Source organism: Cavia porcellus, unplaced genomic scaffold, assembly GCF_034190915.1.
Source record: "Cavia porcellus strain 051 isolate PalLab524CR breed Dunkin Hartley unplaced genomic scaffold, mCavPor4.1 scaffold_17, whole genome shotgun sequence".
Classification (NCBI taxonomy): Eukaryota; Metazoa; Chordata; class Mammalia; order Rodentia; family Caviidae; genus Cavia; species Cavia porcellus.
In genome coordinates, this window is record NW_026947500.1 from 19,906,680 (window position 1) to 19,925,883 (window position 19,204).

A 19,204-nucleotide genomic window follows, 5' to 3' on the forward strand; every position below is an offset into this window, starting at 1 on the left:
AGGGTTTCACTATGCAGTTCAGGCTGGCCTTGAACTCAGTTTGTAGCCTGGGCTGGCCTAGAACTCATGACAATGCTCGTGCCTCAGCCTCCAAAGTGCTGGTATTACAAGCATGCACCACTACAGATGGTTTTAAGACCTTCCTTAAATATTAGTAATACAAGCTAAGTTATAAATTTGCATACTTCAAAAATGTTAAATGTGCACCTTTGCATTCACAGAACAAATGGTATCTTATGTTTAAGTTTAATCATCAGCTTGATTGGCTTGGGAGTTACCCATACTTCTGAGTATGTCCAGGTGAGTCACAGAGGTGTGGTCCTGGGTTTTATGTCTGGTCCCTGGTCCCCTCCTCTCTGGTAGTGCTTCCTTGTTTTGCTTCCTGTCTTCCATGATCTAGCCAGCTCTACTTTGTCACACCCTTCCACCATGATGTTTCTTCCTTTTGCCACTCCTGACCATGGACTGAACCCTTGGAAAGCATGAACCAAATAAACTTCTTATCCTTTACTTTGGAGTTGTCCAAAGTACTTTGCTTTTGTATTTACTTTATATTTTATCCAGCAATGGGAAGCTGATTAATATACTCACATTTAATAAAATAAAGTAACATAAAATGTAAAACTATAATTTTAGGTCATGATGTATTTATGGGCAATAAAATGTTATCAGTAAAAGAATACAGAAAGTATTTCTTCACCATATTTCCCTAACACTATAATTGAGGCATGATAAACCCTAGACTTCATAATAGCAGCTTTAAGTGTCTTGATTAAATATCATCTGCATTTGCCCTCAAGCACACTAATTTAAATACTATTAATGACCATTATAATAACACATCATAAAGGAGCACAGCTGAGCTACATCCATTAAGAGCCATGTGAGGAGGAGAAAAGTTTCAACTGTGTGTTATTTGATGCTTTATCAGCAGAAAAACCTTGTGACTCTTGGAATAAGATATTTTATAACAAAAAGTTGATATCTTCTCTTTAAATTTAATTGCTAAAGCAACACTTAAGAAATGCCCAACTTATCCAAAGTTGACCAATGAGATAGGTTAAATAAACAACTAATTACATTTTGATGTAAAATACGCCAAACCAAACCTATCAGCATACCCATCACATAAAGTATCTGACATTCTTGTGATATGAGCATTTGAAATCCATTCTCTCAGCCACAAGAAAACAGTGCTGTTATAACTGGTAGTTACCACACTAAGATCTGAAAAATAAGTAAATAAACAAAAGTAAAGAAATCAAGCTTATTCTTCATCGCTAAGTGAGGTTCTGTACTTTATTACTATCTATCCATTCCTCCCTCCTCCAGTCTTTGGTAATCACTATTCTGTTCTCCATTTCTGCGAGAGCAATTGTTTTAGACTCCACCTATAATTGAGAGCATGCAGAACTGGCTTCTGGTGTGTGGCTTCTTTCACTCAGTATAATGTTTTCCAGTTCTCTCCATGCTGTGCAAACAACAGCATCTGATGGTTAAATGATTTCCCCCTCACAAAATTTAGCTATATACATTCACGCAAAGTTTTACTTCTAGCACTAAGTAAACATTTACCTTTTATCTGTTTTTTTGTACCAGAAATTTAACTCAGTATCTCATGTTTACCAGTCAGGCACAGGGCCACTGAGCTATATCCCCATCCCTTGTTTTTTCATTTTTATTTAATAATTAAAAGGAATAATTGACTTCATTATAAATTCCCCATCATAAAAGGTAAACAGATCTTAACAATCACAAAATATACAAGTGTAATGTACAAACCAGTTCAGAATAGACTTATCTGCACATTCTATATAAATTAGCAAGAAAGCATATTTTTTGTAATTTAAATTTTACATAATTTCCCCTAAAATAATTGCATTTTCACCAAAAATTAATCTATTTTCAAATAAAAACTAAAGTTTATAAACCAGTAGAGAAGATTGATGGCAGACCAGTATCAGTGCAGCATGATGCTTCATTTTGCTTTCTGGAAGAGCAGAGAATCGTGGGCTATGATGCTACATTCTCTATAGTCTACAAAACTCTAGCTACCAAAATCTCATGTGCAATAAAGTAAACATCTGTAAAAGTGTCAGAGGCTAAATGGTGTGTATACATTGACTAACAAAATGCACTACATCTTTGTTGAATTCTTTGCAAACCTGCATAAATCTTTGAGAAAAAGCAAAATAAAAAAATCATTAAAATCTGTCCCACAAACATTACTGAATTAAGAGAATAATACAGTGTTGGGAGCCATTGAAACTGGAAATTGAACACATGTGCAGGGCTGCTGCATGGCCAGGGCAAGCTAAGATAACAGCTGTGGACACCTGGCTCCAGCTCCAAATACCTAAATAAAATCTGTAGCTGCAGGCATTTCAGTCTTGTAGTGAAATGCAGCATGGAGATCTCCTAAGAGACTTCTCCTAAATTAATGCAATTTGTTACTTGGCAAAGTCCTTGAACCACTCCGACGGTCTGTTCAGTTTCCTGCATTTCCACTGAAACCGCCTATATAAATACAGGCTACCCAGAGACATCCCCTGTCTTAGTCAACAGAGTTTCCAAACTCTGCAGAGGGTTTTGATCTTCCTGGAGCCCTAACATCATACCACTTCTCTCATTTATTTAATCCTTCACCATACACTCACTTGGGAAATTGAGGATCTATACCAAGTCCCTGATAATATAGTCAAAATAATCCTTCAGCTTTCACTGACACATCAGTAGGGTAAAGTGTTTTGAGAAGATATTGTTTGCTTGGAGTAGACATAAGACAGAGAGTGTCAATACTCAGTCTTTCAAAAACAACACAACTAAGAAGATGAAAATTCAGTTCTGTAGTAGTAATACTAGGCTGGTATAGTTCCAACCTGCCTTGATGTGAAAAAATGATCTGGTTAGTCCTTGGGAAGCAGTTAGATTCTGGGTTATGGAAAATAGCATCATTTTTTATATAATTAGTTTATGGAAGCTGAATGGTGGTTCAACGCAATTATCAACTAAACTGCCTCAATGTTAGTTCCTGGAACTAACACAATAAAGTTAATTCCAATCATCTGCTATTTTGGTATTTGTGTAAGCCTTTACAGGGTCTATTCAATTTGGCAAATCTATAAGAATTTAACCCCATGCTCATAAACCTGTGTGTAGTAGCAGACTTCCCATAGTATAGATTTAACATAATGCTGTGCTTCCTTGGAGTGAGTAGCCTCAGTCTATATTTCAAAAGCAGTTAGACAAGATTATACTATACAATGGTATTAATGCCTAGAACAATTCAAAATTTAGAAAAGGAATTGCAGCTAATTTTCCTCAGAAACTGAAAAGATACTCTGTGCAATATATTCATAGGAACCCACAGGCATTGGGAAAACCTTTAGAGAAATAAAGCTTAAAAGGAAAAACTAACATAATAATACAATATTAGAGGAGTAAATTAATGTTTCAGTAAGATAATGGTATCAATAAAGGATAACTCAGAGAAGTGGCATTTATGTCTGGTTAATTTAGTTAAAAACATAGTCACAATTCACAAAAATTATAGTAATTACAAATTACAAAGAAAAATAAGCAGATTTCCTTGACATCCTTTATGCAGCCTGATATCCATCAACTCTCTGTCCCATTACAAAATTCAATATTAAAATTTCATACTTTTACATTTGATAATCATTTCAACATTAAAATTTATCAAAAATGATTAAAAAGTCGATTAGAAAAAGCAATATACCAAAAATAACAACATATCCAAAACCTCTATTGCATTGTATTGATCATCAGATAGGGAAAGTAGGACTGCTGTTAATTTTTGGTGTGTCACTTGGTGCTGCAAACAATGGAAATGACACTGATACTGATCTAAGAAGCATTTCCTGTTTTATAAATATCACCAGGGGAACCATAAAAGGACCTCAGATACGTTTCCAAATAACAAAAAAGCATTAGAACTGAACTTTGTCTTTAAACCTGGACCAAAGTTCTGTTCCATTTATCAGTAAGTAAGATCAGAGATACCTGGCCATTTTTCTCAGTGAAAAACCATAATACACAAATTAAACCTCGGCTTTGGAAGAGAGCATTCAAACTGTGGGGCCTGATCAACGGTGATTCATGGCCCTCCTTAGTTTGTTGATAAGCACTGGAGGGCTTGTCTCACAGAGGCAAGCGGGGCCTCTGGAACTTTCCGAGACCACAGGTCTTCAGCAAGCTGATGGCACTGCCACCTCCCCTGATGGCGGGAACAGTACTGGCAAACAGTCTCAGGGTGGGTCGTCACAGCTGCCGATCAGAAGGCAAAGTCTTTCTGACTTCCACCGTGTTTTGATACTGAGCTCATCTTCCAGAGCAGTTCTAGCACTCTTCATTTGCTGAGACTTTCGACTCACTTTTTTGGGGTAATTTTCTCTGTTGATAAGCGTGTAAGCCTATAGCAACGACGCAGAGCAGAATAAATATCACGACTGCTATCACACCTAGGGAGGGAAGAGAACACAAAAACACAAAGTCAGAACGCAAATGGTGACTCTCACCCCAGCTAGAGGCTTATTAAGCACATCACTGCTTAATAAGTTACATTAAAGTAAACCAACCACCCACTACTGTGTCATAAGTTGGAACCATTAAAACTCACGAATTTTAAGGCTATGTGGATTTATAATATTTGTTATACTTTTGAGTTACTACAATCTTTGGATGTAGTTGTGGCAGGCATTTTCCCGGAAGGTGTAATTGGATTTCAACAAATGCTTTCAGATTTAAAACACAAACACATGCAAGTCTCTAAGACCACATGCATCCTCCACTTAACAGGTGAGAAATTTTAAAGTATTTTAAAGGTATAGTGTATTTAGTTAGCACCATCGTACAGTTAATGTTAATTTTGGAAAAAATTGGATACATCTTGTTGAATTTACTTTAAAATATTTTCTTTTTATGCAGTTGCTGGGTCTGGAACTCAGGGCCTTTCATGTACTAGGTAAAGATTCTACCACTGAGCTACATCCTCAGATGTAAAATTCTCTTTCAATGATATTCTTTTGAAATGCAATAGTGTAACACATATGCAATCGGTTTTTGTTGCCAAATATATTGGAGGGATATTTATTAAATTTATGGATGAGGAGTGTGGATTACTTGAAAGACCCAGGTTGTAACGTAAAATATAGGTACCAGTACCTACATCAGTGATTTGCAAACTCAGCTGCACATGAAATCAATAAACCAGGATAACTGAAAAAAAGAACCCTGGGCGCTAGGGTCTTCTAAATGGAGGCTTTAATTTATCCAGGTTGCTAAAGCTCCCACAAAAAGCTGTTTGTTAAAACAATCAGGTGGGGACTGGAGATTTAGCTCAGCGGCATAAGTGCCTGCCTTGCAAGCAGGCAATCGTGAGTTCGATCCCCGGTACCGATAAAAAAAGAAAAAAACAAAAAATAATAAATAAACACATATTTAAAAAAAAAAAAAAAATCAGGTGGATGGACAATGAATGTCCGGTCTGGGGTACAACTAAATGGATATGCAGAAAGGTAAGTTTCCCGGTCCATATAATACATTTAGGATAATTTATAAAGCTGTTAACTTTTGTTCAGCTGTTGAGCACTGGAAAATGAAAACTGCCTTCGAGCAGGTTCAGGGGAACCTTCCTTCCACACATGCCCTCTTCCCTTCCCTCCTTCAGGACTCGATGTTCCTTTAGGAGCAGTTAGGAGACAGCCCGAACTTCTCTGCTCAGCAATATAACCCTGCACTTACTCAGGAAGTCTTGCCAGTGACATTTGCTGCAAAGCAATAATATTTCAAAGATAAGATCTTTTGTTCTGTTATCAACTTGTCCCTGCTCCTGCTCTTGGAAGATCAGTTGATAACTCTGCAGACACCCAGATAACGTGGGGACCTGTTCTGAAACTGCTTCTGTATTGCAGTGAAACATCTTCTCCAGGATTTATTGAGGTTTAGATGTGTTTTAAAATCTAACAGGACACTATTCCTTTTAGATAAGCATTATTGACCATATTCCTACAGAAAGCTTTAAAATATTCATTGGGTTATGTATTTTTATTATCCTTCACTGACTTTAAAGAAAAAATAATCGAGATAGTGATAAAAACTTTAGTATACTAAAAAATTATTTAGGGCTTTACAGTGTTTGTATTGTTTCTATCTTTTTGGAGGCAAAACTTTACTTTTGTATGTGCAATTAGAGAATTTAAAGAACTATAAACTAAATATTTCAATAATTCATTAATTAATGAGGAAAAGTGAACGCTAATTTTTTACACCAACATTGGGTAAATTAATTTCGGGGGGACACATTCTTTTCATCACCAAAAAATATATTTGAATTGCATTTAATTTTCCTTTCCTCCAATTTAAAATAACCAAGAAACACTTAGCCTATCAGATTAATTCTTTCTCAAGCACACTGAAAAAGTGGAATATATGTACTGGGCTGTTGCTGTACAAACTGTGAATGCACACAGTGTCACTGAACTGTGCAGTGAAGACGATGCTCTTTAAACCACGACATGTGTATTTAACTTTTTAAAAGCGAAATACTGTCCAGGGAAGCATTTCAGTTACGCCAGCTACCATTTCGATTTTGCACTGTTTGGAAGGGAATGTCTTGCCGCTCTACTCAAAGTGCCCCTCAGGACTTTTACAAACATCTCATATGTCTTGGGAAGTATTTCCAAATTAAGAACTTTTCATTGGAAAATAGGTTGCAGGAATTGTTTAGCTCTAAGGAAGCAGAAATTAGGAAGCCCGGGGCCGCTGGGCAGGAGCGGCCTGCTCGCTGCGCGCTGGTTCTCCGCGCGTCCCGGGGAGGCGGCGGGGGCGCGCTGTTACCTCCGATGACCCCCGAGTCGCTGCGCGCCGGAAGGAAGGGCTCGCCCGCCTCTGCTGGGACTGCACCACCTACGGGGAGGAACGAGAACGGAGAGGAGCGGACAAGGGCACCGGGCGTCGTCCCGGTCCTTGGCGGGAGAGGACGGGGTGCGGAGGAGGGACGCTCACCTGCGCCGCCGGCAACCTGGGGCGCCAGCGCCCGCGCCCCCTGTCCGGGCCCAGGCCCCGCCGCGCAGCGGGACCCGGCGGCCACCCGGCCGCGGACGGTGACCCGGGCCGGGGACCCCGCGCCGAGCGCCGCCTTCAGGGGAGCCGCGGAGCCGAAGCGCACAGCCGAGAGGCAGCCGGTGAAGCCGCGCGCCGCCGCCCGCCGCGTGTCCGGGTCTGCGCCGGGAGGCCCTGCGGACAGGAGGCGGCGACACGGGTTAGGGCTGAGACAGGGGCCGGCCGGGCACCATCACCGTGTCTGCAGGCGCTGCCCGCGCTGCTAGGTGTGGGGGTTTCCGGGGCGCGGGGCTGCGCGGTTTGTAGCAGAGCTGCGTGGGGCATGACCTAAATCTGTCCACATGCATTGTTTTCTTGAAGACACATTATTAAAAACTATAGGAAATATATTTATATATTTCTACATATATATTTTTTGAGAGAGAGAGAGAGAAAGAGAAAGAAAAAACTGTGCAAGAGGCTCACACCCAATAATCCAGGGACATGTGAACGGTGACTCCTAGCCATAAGGACATAGCTCTAGAAATTCTAGTTGATTTTGCTTATTGTATTAAACTGCTACTTTTTCATGATACAACCAGACTCACTATACTTCATATTTCCTTAACAAATAACGGTTTTTATGGCCACATAATTCCCCTTTGTCCTGGCAATTTTTCTCAGCTTGAACTCTTCCTTGCTTGATAGTAACATTGTATTTCTTAAATTGAGTGGCAGTTGCCTGCACATTCTTGGTCTACCCACTCTTTTTCAATATTGTTAGTGCATTTAATCATTTTTTATTTTAAAGAGGAAAAATACAGAAGAATCAGAATGCAATCACACAAATAAGCAAAACAACATTGACCTTTTTTTAAAGCCAGCTTCACAGAATTTAGTCCATTCACATTTAGAGTAACAACCCCTACATCTGATTTTATTCCTCTGATCTTTACACTAACGTGCTGGTTTCATTTTTTCTCTTTAGTTTTTTCCCATCTGTTGGCTTAATTTTCTTACCTTTTCTTTACCATTTTGGGGGTTTGAGCATTCAGCTTCCCAAGCACCCTCCACCAAGAGGTTTTTGTTACACCACTGTATAAAAAGAGGGAACTCTCTCCCAGCAAGCCTGTCTGCAACCATGTCCCAAGCCTGGGAAATGGTTTCTTTCTTTCTTCTCTCAGCTGTCCACCCTTTCCTTCTCCATCTGTTGGTTTAACTCAAGTACATTTAGTTCCTGACCAGAGTTACCATTTCATTGTACATTTAGGTATTTTTCTATTGTGTTTCCTCTGTTTCAAGAATCTGTATATGTTAATTGTTTATCTAAGACCTTTGATACCATTGGCCAACTTTAGTCAGACCAAATGTAGCTCCCCTTTAACCAAACTTCAGTTACAATTCTCTGAGCCCTCTTTTCAACTAACCTTAGCCTTTAGGGTTTGCATTGGACATAGCAACAACCTTGTAAAGTCTGAGTTAATAAGACTCCTGTCCTCTGAATATCTAGTCATGTGTGTGTGTGTGTGTGTGTGTGTGTGTGTGTACTAGACCAGGTCTTCATACTGAACCACTTTCCCAACCCCTTTAAACTATTTTTGAAAACTCAAACTTGAGCTTTTCCTGCCTCAGCCTCCCAGAGCACCATACCTGGCTGTAGTCATTCTGCTTATGCCTTTCTACCCTTTAGATAAGGTCTAATCAGCCTGGCCTCTCTTCCCCAAGAATTCTGGGTGGTCTATTTAGTAAGAATACCCCTAACCTCTTATTTATCTTCCATCCCTAACCATTCCCTACCATGTCTTTGATATAAATATCCACTTTTCTTTCTTGTATTTAAGTCGAGTCCAATAACTCTCATCTCCTGTAAAACTCCATTCTGGTACTTCCTCTGCGTACTGTGATACTCCTGAATAAATTCTTCCTTACTATTGTGTAGTCAGAATATTTTTGTTCGCTGTGCTACAGATGATTTTCAATTAAGTAATCATATTTTAAAGAAGAGTTGTAAAATTTTAGGGGAGTTTTTCTCTTACAAATGCTGAACAGTAATATTAAACAATCATTTAATTTGGATATGGTAGGAATAGAGCTCTCCTACATCTTCAATAAACAACTGACGTAGAAAATGATCACCAGATATACTTCATTTTAAAGAAGGAAAATCAGAAAGAAGTGAATTCCATTGCCAACTCTGGTATACTTGGCCATTAGTCACATAACAGCTGAGGAAGATGCCATGTACTCAATGAATGTTCCCCAAATCTTTTTCAGTGAATCACGGGGACTATGAGAATCAATACTGATCACTTACCACTGAAGCTTTGAGTGACTTTCTTTGGAAAATTAGTAGCTTTTCTACTAGTCAATTTGTTGGCCTATCTTACTACAAGTTAAAGGAATAAAAACACTTTATGCAATTCCTAATTTGAATTTAAATTGTAATTTTGATGTAATTATTACATAATCTGAAAGTAGTAAAAAGGCTTATTGCAGAAGCCATTCTAAAATGTAGTTGTCTAAAATATGAAGCTTTTAAAATTAATGTTTCATGATTATTTCTATCTCCAGGCATATGCAAAATGAGTATTTATAATATTTTGAGGTCCGTTTATTGCTCAGTTTGAACATAAATTTTTATAGTTTAAATTACATGCCTTTCAGTATATGTTTCTCAAATAAAAACATTAACATCTTCAAATACCTATATTTATATATATACTTATATAATGCATATTATTCTAATTTTTGATCCTCTTTGTAGTTTATATATAAAATTCATCATCTTCACTGATTAACATAAGATGGGTATATTTCCTTACAGGATAGTTGTTTACTTTTTACTATGACATTAAGTTAAAAGCTGAGCTGAGCTTTTAGAGATGCTCCCCCATTAATATCATGGACAACTGCTGAACATTTCTGCCTGCATAATGGATATTTGTAAACATGCTGTCATCTCCCTAGACTCATCAGCGATAGAAACATCAGGCCATGCAGGACTTGGGGCAGAGTTCCAGCCGCATCCATATGTTGAAGGAATTGAACATTTCTTGTCTTCAGCTCAAAGGTAGTTTTATCATGAATAGGACGTTTCTGGGGTTGTGCTGAAACTTCGTGTCTGCTTTGGCGTTAGAAAAACACCATGACTCAAGTACATGACTGCCGGGTGGGAAGGCAAGCACCAAGCATCTTCCAGGGAGCACTTACACATGATTATATCTACACTCTACCAAGAGTATAATTTGTACCTTGATTGTCACTCACTGTAAAATTACTATTAAAATAAGATGAGGAGCTTCCTCCAGCATAATGAATACTTCCAGCATTTGTGACATGACACTTGTGATCCAACAGCTTTGGGGGAAAAATCCTTTCTTCCACTTACCTAAAACCTTTCCCAACACCAGGGATTTGACAGCGTTGAATTCTGTCCCTGATGACAGGATGACTTCTCTCTTGGCACTCTGGTTAACCTGTAAAATGTGGCATGGGAAGTGAATGTGGAAAGGAGCACAGTTTTAATGATAAGAAAGCAGAGGGAAGCTAAGAAGAAATGGTAAGCATAAATCATCAGTTACCAGTGCTATAAGAAAGCTCTAAAGAAATATCTTCAAACAGCATTTAGAAGGGAAAAGCAATCTTCTGAGCATCAGCCCTCACACCCCGGTACCTATTCCTTTCCCCTGCTTTACTGGGCTCCATGCAGAGCTGTAATTGGCAGAATCCACCAAACGATGGAAGTGGTTTATTCCAACTTAAATCTTTTTCTCCAGAGGAGACTTGACACATAAAACCCAAATATGGTTTTATGTACAGATTTAGCATCTATTTCCTTCAAATGCAAAAGATAACTTATTTACCCTTTACTAACTCAAGTCTATTTCCTTATTTATTCCTTTGACAAGGAGTGTCTCGGACACTTTTTAACCTTGTGATTCAACTGCTATAGTACCTGGTCTTTTGTAATCACATGCGGATAGATTCCCACTAAAATGACAATTTAAAAATGCCGCCAGTAGTCACCATGATGAATTACATACCATTTTTCTACTGAATAAAGTAAAGCAAAAAGACATGTTCACATTTTAAAAGATCGGCAAATAATCATAACTTAGACAGAATCACTGCTAAACAAGCAAAACAAAGTAACACCAACAGCCCCATAACCCAAACCCCATCCTTGACCTTAGAGAGCAGTACTGAATAGGTCGCTCTCTTGGTACCAGATTTTTACACTATGGTACTTCTTCTCAGCCTTCTTAAACTCGTTACTTTGACTCTTCTTTTTGTGCTTGTGTTTGCTGTGTTACCTCTACAGAGACCACTGCTTCTTTTCTGTTGATCTTCAGCTGGTGAAGGTGCCCATCTGCCATGTTTTTAAAATCAAAGTTAAAAGCATCTGGCTCTTGGTGGCTGTCTAGCTTGTACCTAATCTGCAAGCTTCCTAAAGAGAAAAATAAATGACAGTTTAAATTAAAAGGGTAAATGACAATGAAGAAGATGCAATATGTATATGTACCAATTTTCTAAGGTGAATGTGATTATTATGTATTGTAAATATATACTTTTATGCAAATTAAAATGGTCTTTCAGAAAACTCTCCACAAAGATTCTAAACAACTTTTACCATTATTTAATACCCCTTTAAATCTGTTTAGCACTGATTTGCATGCTGTCATTCCAATCACTGTCTGTTCTGGAATTGTGATAACTTAATTGATGCTCCAGTGCCAAACTCTGAGTACAATTTTACTACTTTGAAAAGTCAAGACCCAATGCATTGATAATAAGTCACTTCCCAAAATTTTTACCAAGTGAAAAGATTTAAGTCAGACATAAGAAAAGTGAAGACTCGGACCTAAATTATGACCATAGAAATAGGTTCCTCCCATTTTTCTAATTCAGACTGTCATTCTTTTCCTTTTTCCAACAAAGGATATTCACCATTTTTGGCCAGGATGACTGAAAGGTACTCCTCATAGAAAGAGCTCACGTAGAGTAGTGAGCTTGGAGTTCCTGTCGTCTGGAAGCTCAGCGTGATGGTTTCTCTGGAAAATGTTATATCCTTTTGGAGTGAAGAAGCCGTCAGGGAGCTGGTGTTCTTGCTTAAGGTGTAATGTTCTTGAAAATTATAGGTCATTGAGGAGCCAGTTTCAAAATAGGCAGAGATCTCTGGAAAGAAACATTTTTCTTATGCTAACAAACTGTAAGTTTAAGAGTAAAGAATGAATCTAGTTCTTTATATCCTGGGAGAGGATGGAATGTTCTCCTGTTTCTATTTTTTCACTTTTTAAATTTAAACTTTTTTTAAAAAACAAAGTTTGAAGAGCAAAGTAGCAAATCCTGACATAATGAATAACATTTAATGGAAATTTCACTTAATTCTCCAAATTACCTCCATCTTGAATTTACATATAATTTTTTTCCAGTATAAATGTATAATTGAAAGGCAATTTCTCTCAGCAAGTTTTTCCAGGAAGTTAATTTTTAAACATCTTGAGTAAAATACAACTTAAACACTACAAAATTGTCCCAAGTAAAGCATAAAACTTTGTTTCAATATAGTCACAGATTTATGCAACCATTACCATAATCAACTTCAGAGCATTTTCCTCTTTCCTCTCCACTTCAAAACCCCCCAAAAATTTTTGACAACTAGTTGGAAGCCACTCTTTTTTTTCTCAATATCATAGCATAGCAGCCTCTTATCTATTTTCTGTCTTTATAGGTATTCCTGTACTGGCATTTCATATCAGCGGAATTATACAATAATGTGATCTTTAGTGACAGGCTTCTTTCACTTAGCATACTTCCGAGGTTCATTCATGTTGTAAGATTTACTTTATTCCTATTTCACTGATAAATATGTCTTTGGATGGATTTTCACAGTTTGTTGATCCATTCCTCAGTTGATGGACATTTGGGTTGTTTCTACTTTTTTGGCTATTAAGAGGAATGTTGCCATGGATATTCATGGGGAAGCTGCTGCATGGCTATTACATTTTATTTCTGCTCAGTCTTATGATAATGCCATTTTTAATATTTTGAGGAACTATTTCTTTTTTCTAAAATAGCCATACCATTTTACATTTCTAAAAACAACTTATGAGACTTTTAATACCTCTATTTCCTCACCAAAATGTGAATCTTCCTTTGAAAGTTTATCTATGTTGGAGACCACTGTGAAGCAGCTCTGAATAGGATTTAAATTTTACTAATTGGCTTTCTATGTTTATCTGTGAGTCTGTCCTTGACCTAGGCTCCTTGCCTGGTGACGGGAGCTGATTCATAGTAAGTGAACCTCTATGAATCACTGGTCCTGGCTGAGGCCTGTAGTGGCCTGTGAGGCCAGAGATGCCTCAAAGGGCAAGATAAGGCCACAGCTGAAGACACTTGGCCCAAACATCAATTAAGTAGATAGAGACTGTAGCTGCAGGAATTACTCCTACAGTCTCATTCTAACATGTCTTCATGAAGATAAAATGATTCTCCCAAATTGACATGATTTATTATTGGAGAAGTCTTTGAAGTGACTCCCAAGATCCCACTCATTGTCTGTGCTTTCCTCAGTTTCCCTGTTCTTCATTTTGGACCTAATAAACATGGGCAGTCTAGAGAAATCTTTGTCTTAGCCACCAGAGTTTCAAACTCAGATAAAGGATTTTGATCCTCCTGGAGCCCTAAAATGATACCACTTGTCTCATTTATTTAAGCCTTTGCTGTACACTTGCTTGAGAGATTGGGGATCTAGGTCAGGACCCGACATATCCATCCTTTAGTATGTGTGATAAGAATTAATGAAATATTTCAAAATAGCTAGTAGAGAAAATTTTGAATGTTTCCAATACAGAGAAAATGATAAATGTCTGAAGTGAAAGATATACCAATTAGCCTGGTCTGGCAATTATACATTGTATATGTGTATTGAAATGTTGTACTATATTCCATACATATTTACAATTACCATGTGTCAACATATAACTAGCCTAGTGGGTATGAAGTCCTGTCTCGTTGGGACTTTGATTTGCATTCTGCTGATGGTTGCTGTTGCTAAGCATCTTCTCAAGTGTACATAGCCACTGTATGCATTTGCTGAAAAATACCTATTTACAAGTTCTCATTAGTTAATTGGGTTTTGTCTTATTAAGTCATAAGAATTTTTTAATGTAACTGGGATTTTGGACTAAGATGAATAATTTGCAAACATTTTCTACCATTTTGTGGTTATCTTGCTAACCTGTTTGAATCACAGAATTTTTTAATTTTGATGAAGTCCAATTTATTTATTCTTCATTTCTCCCATTTTAAAAGTTTCACAGTTTTAGCTCTTTCACAGGTCTGTAATGTATTTAATGTATGTTTTTTGTATTCATGAGATAGAGGTACACATTTCATTCTTTTGCATGTTTGGTGGGCACCTCCTTGTCCCAGAGGCCACTCTTCCCCAACTGGCTAATCTTAGCTCTCTTTTAATATCCACTGACCAGAAATATGAGGGTATATATCTGGGTTCTCAATGCTATCTCGCTTATCTATAAGTCTACAGTTATCCTCTAGTTTTTATGATTGTAGCTTTTTAGTGTTGAGATCAAGGAAGTATGAATGCATCAAATTTATTGTTTTTTAAGTTTATTTTGACTATATCCTGGCTACTCTGAATTTCCATAAGAATTTACAATCAGTTTATCAATCCAAGAAAGAATCCAGCTAGGTATTTGACAGAAATGCTATTGAACTGTTAGACCAATTTGGAAAATGTAGACATCTTATTTATGTTAATTATCCTAATCCTTGACTTGAGGTATCTCTCCAATTTATTTATCATTACTTTCTTTCAATGTTTTATACTTTCCCATGTAGATGCTCCATTTTTTTGGTTAAATGCATTACTACATGGGAGCTGGGGATTTAGCTCAGCGGCATAAGCACCTGCCTTGCAAGCAGGCGGTCGTGAGTTCGATCCCCGGTACCGATAAAAAGGAAAAAGACAAAAAAAAAACCATATCCTATGCAATAGAAATATTTACTTTTTCTTTTTTATCTGACTGTATTTTCTTTCTTTTTGCCTAACTGGCCTAGCTAAAATCTCTAACAGAACACTGAATAAAAATTGTGATGATTGTGTTTTATAGTTCTTGTTCTGTTGGTACTATATTAAATGTTTGGTGCTATTAAGCTGACTTCACTTTTCTGAGATAATTACTCTCTGTATTAGGGTTTACTTTGATTGTTTTAAAATAAATAATAATCTTTTCATTGTTATAAGGCAGTTCAAATTTTTCTCTGTCTTTTTGAGTTAATTGTGATCAGCACGGGAGTTTTGACCTGCTCCGTTTCCGACCTGGGCCGGTTCACCCCTCCTTAGGCAACCTGGTGGTCCCCCGCTCCCGGGAGGTCACCATATTGATGCCGAACTTAGTGCGGACACCCGATCGGCATAGCGCACTGCAGCCCAGAACTCCTGGACTCAAGCGATCCTCCCACCTCAGCCTCCCGAGTAGCTGGTACTACAGGCGCGCGAGTTAATTGTGATAGGCTGTGCATTTCTAGGAATTTGCCTATTTTAAGCTCAGTTTCCCTTAGTCATCTTTATTAGGTTTGCTATTTTGTTAACATTTTCAAAGAACAGAATTTTGGTTTTGTTAAATTTTTCTACTGCTTTTATATTATCTATTTTTCAAATTTCTGTTTAATATTCATTTTCTTCCTTCTAGTTGCATTTGGCTTAGTTTGCTCTTTTTCATTCAGTCTCTTAAATTGGATGGTTGAGTTAGTGATTTTAGATTTTCTATTTATATGTATGTATATATATATATATGTCTATATCTATATATAGATAGAGATATATGAATTTCCTCTCTACAAACTCTTAGTTTTTTAATACATTTTGGTATTTGTGAATTTTTTTCATTTATCTCAAGCTGTTTCTAATTTTTCCTATTTCTTCTCTGATCTGTTGATGTAAAGAAGAAGCGAGATGGTCTATGTTTCATTTTACCTTTACCTCTTTAGAAGAACTTATTGGCAAGCCAATGGCTTACCCACAGGAAATTGGGCCAGAAAATGACTCACACTGGAGGAAGAATCTCTAAATTCAAAGATAAGGTGTTCAGATCGGAGATAACTGCTAGACAAACAAGTTTTCATAAGTTATGGTCCCATAAAGCAAAGGCCATAAAGAAATGGAAAGAAGGCACAAGGATGAAGGGTGTCAGGGGAGGGCCTCCAAAGCGGCAGAAACAGACAACTGGTCCCAACAGAGTCTGCCTCCCTGATCTTGGCTAATGAGGGGTAGGTGGAAGGGAACCCCCTGTGAACTAGGATTGAAAACTGGCAGAAGAGAAGACCTTTCAAAGGCACTCTTTGGGAAATACTAATAGCTCAGAATTCCTTTAAAAGTCACACAACTTTTGTATTAATTAAAACCTATTGTACTGATAAACATAATATATGTGATATATCTCTGATGCTTTTTGGTTCCATAAAAATACTGCCAATGTAAGTATAGGCAGGAAGGCAGGATAATGTACTTCATACTCAACAGTCCCTTCCATTCAGAATATAACATGTACCTCAGCAGAAGCTGTGTGATGCCCTACTGTGGTCCTCTAAAAACACATGGACAAACATCCCACAGCAAAGTATTCAAGTGATGCTTTAAGCAATATGTCATATTCAAGTAAGTACACATTTTTCTTACTAGTTAATGTATTTGCTTTATTTGAAAATGCATTTTTAAAGTATCAATTCATTTAAGCACTTTCAACCTTTGCCATAAATAGTGATGATATTTTAATTATTTTAAAGACAGAACGGGTCAAGGACAGAGTAATCAAATTATGCTGAGAATATTAGCTCTGAATGGAAAATTAGAAGGAACATGGAGATTGCCCAAGTAAGAAACCCAGAAAGGATCTATATTCTATTGCAAAGTCCTAGTCTTTCAAACTTAGTTGTATCTCTCCTAAATTTTTTTTTTTTTTTGGTCTTTTTGAGACAGGGTCTCTCTATGCAGTTTAGGCTGGCCTTGAGCTCACTTTGTAGCCCAGGCTGGTCTCGAAGTCGCATCGATCCTCCCATCTCAGCTTCCAAGTGCTGGGATTACAGGTGTGAGCCACCACGCCCACCTATCTCTCCTAACTTTAATAGAAGACTTCGTGCCAGCAATAATCTCACCTCAACCCTATTCTGACTCTGTAATGCCCAAAGTGTTCCTCTGGTTCTCTAAGCATCCTGTGCTTTCCCTGAATCCATCTCATGGTTGCACCTACCTTGTGAGCAGAACGGTCCATCATATGCAGAAAAGGCACAGTCACAAGCGATCCCTCTGTGTCTCTCTCTACACCTTCCTCCATTGTGACACAGGTGTCCATAGCTGCTGCAATGTCCGGCACACCCCGGCTCCACTCCCGGAGTCACGGTGGCTCTGCCTTCCAGGTCCAGGAAGATCCCGTTCAGCTGCAGAGCTCTCATGCAGCCCACAAAGCCTTTCTGCCTGCTGGCTGTTCCCCCTACAATGGAAACACTGCAAATAGAAGTGGGTTCCTTGGTGTTTTATTCAGGATTTCATGTCCATTCCAACTCAGGCCTTATGGAGAGTAGCAAAAATTAAATGCAACTTATTCAAAAATATCATGAACATACAAAATTTTGAAAACACAGACTTTTATCAGATATTGAAACCTTGAGTGACTCTGGAAAAAATGCCAAGCGACTTTTAAACATATTGAGATTGGCAAATATCCATTCTAAAATATTTCTTTAATGTTACTAAATAGAAATCATCAACATTGTTTTACTTGTGTTCATGAACAATGCTGTACAGTAGAATGGTCATGCAAGAACTTTGAAAATGTTTATAACAACAAGGAAACTTAGCCAGTGAAATCTTGTGCTTGAATTAATTATCTGAGCAGAAGAGGTTGGGAAGCAGAGAAAATGCAACTGGAAGGGGTGAACCCATCCCAACTCCTCCAAGGTGACCTCAAACACCCGCTCCTCTCTGGGGCCACATCGTCTACATGATACACACATGTGTGGTTGTTATGTCAAACTCCCAGAAACTATTAGAGAGGTGTAAGCATGTGTGCTAGGATAAACCATATCACAAAGGCTGTTGGTGCTATTATGGTAGGAGCATAGAAATAAACTATGAAGAATGCAAATGTTTGTGCTCCCCACCCTCCAGAAATTTTGATTCAGTGACTTAGAGTGGGAGCTCCAAGTGTGAATTTATAACTAGCTTCATGAATGATTCTGAGGATGATGAATCTCCCCTGCCCACACACATCCACCAGCTTGGTAAACTTTACCTTAGTATGAATGCTTATTGTAGGTGAATTTTAACGCTAATTTTGTCCCTGGGCTTTCCATTAAATAGTGCTGAGGGTATAAGTGAGAAAATAATGTTCCTTAAATTAACTCATGCTGAAGTTTGGATCTAGAATGTTCCATAAAGGTTCAGGTATTAAAGTCTTGGTTCCAGTGGGAACCTCTCCAGAGATGCCGGAGAGGTTTAAGACGTGGTGTTTATTGGGAGGTCCACTCTCAAAGCAGAGAGACTCTGGTTCCCTCCTGCCTCACTTATTGGCCACAAGATCAACTGTTTGCTCTGCCTCTTGCTTCGGTCATGATGTGTGTCTCTTGTCTCTAGTAGGGGCCTGAGGCAATGGGTCTGTCTGCGGGCTATAATTAACTCAGGCATTTGTTATAGTAGCAGAAAGCTGGTTCATATAACATACATGGGCTCCTCCTGTTACTTGGTTTTACAGTTTCAAATTCCCTAAGGAAATTTTCTCTTACTCTACCATGTGAACTAACCATGCTTCAAAGTTTGTTTTATGGAATTATGCTATACATTCCACCCTAGGCACGAGTGCACACACACACACACACACACTACACACATTGGAATTCATTGTGTCATATTTAGTATCTGAAGTTGTACATAAATCCTTCTGTAAAGCAGGCTATGTGATATTTAGTCCAGTTTCTAATTGGAATGTGCACCTATTTGCTTTAAAATGCATAAACAAATGAAAGTCATTGCCTTAATCTGTTTGTTTCTAAGTTACAATGGAGTGGTTTAGAAGGAATCTAGCAAAATATATCTTTCCCCTGGGGAAAAACAAGCAACAGT

The 19,204-nt window shown here is 38.1% G+C and overlaps 1 protein-coding gene across 3 annotated transcripts in view; it reads right to left on the bottom strand.

Annotated features, from left to right (window-relative positions):
* Nucleotides 1–3,071: 3,071 nt before the first annotated feature.
* LOC100725022 (contactin-associated protein-like 3) overlaps nt 3,072–19,204 on the bottom strand; it is a 233,507-nt gene continuing 217,374 nt past the window's right edge. For all 3 annotated transcript variants that reach the window (XM_063227348.1, XM_063227351.1, XM_063227350.1), the window contains 7 exons: nt 17,337–17,576; nt 12,010–12,237; nt 11,376–11,509; nt 10,451–10,538; nt 7,027–7,257; nt 6,859–6,927; nt 3,072–4,481 (listed from right to left, as the gene is read on the bottom strand). In XM_063227348.1, the coding sequence (XP_063083418.1) occupies nt 4,360–4,481; nt 6,859–6,927; nt 7,027–7,257; nt 10,451–10,538; nt 11,376–11,509; nt 12,010–12,237; nt 17,337–17,576 (1,112 nt within the window). In that variant the 3' untranslated portion in view covers nt 3,072–4,359. The remainder of the gene's footprint in view (nt 4,482–6,858; nt 6,928–7,026; nt 7,258–10,450; nt 10,539–11,375; nt 11,510–12,009; nt 12,238–17,336; nt 17,577–19,204) is intronic.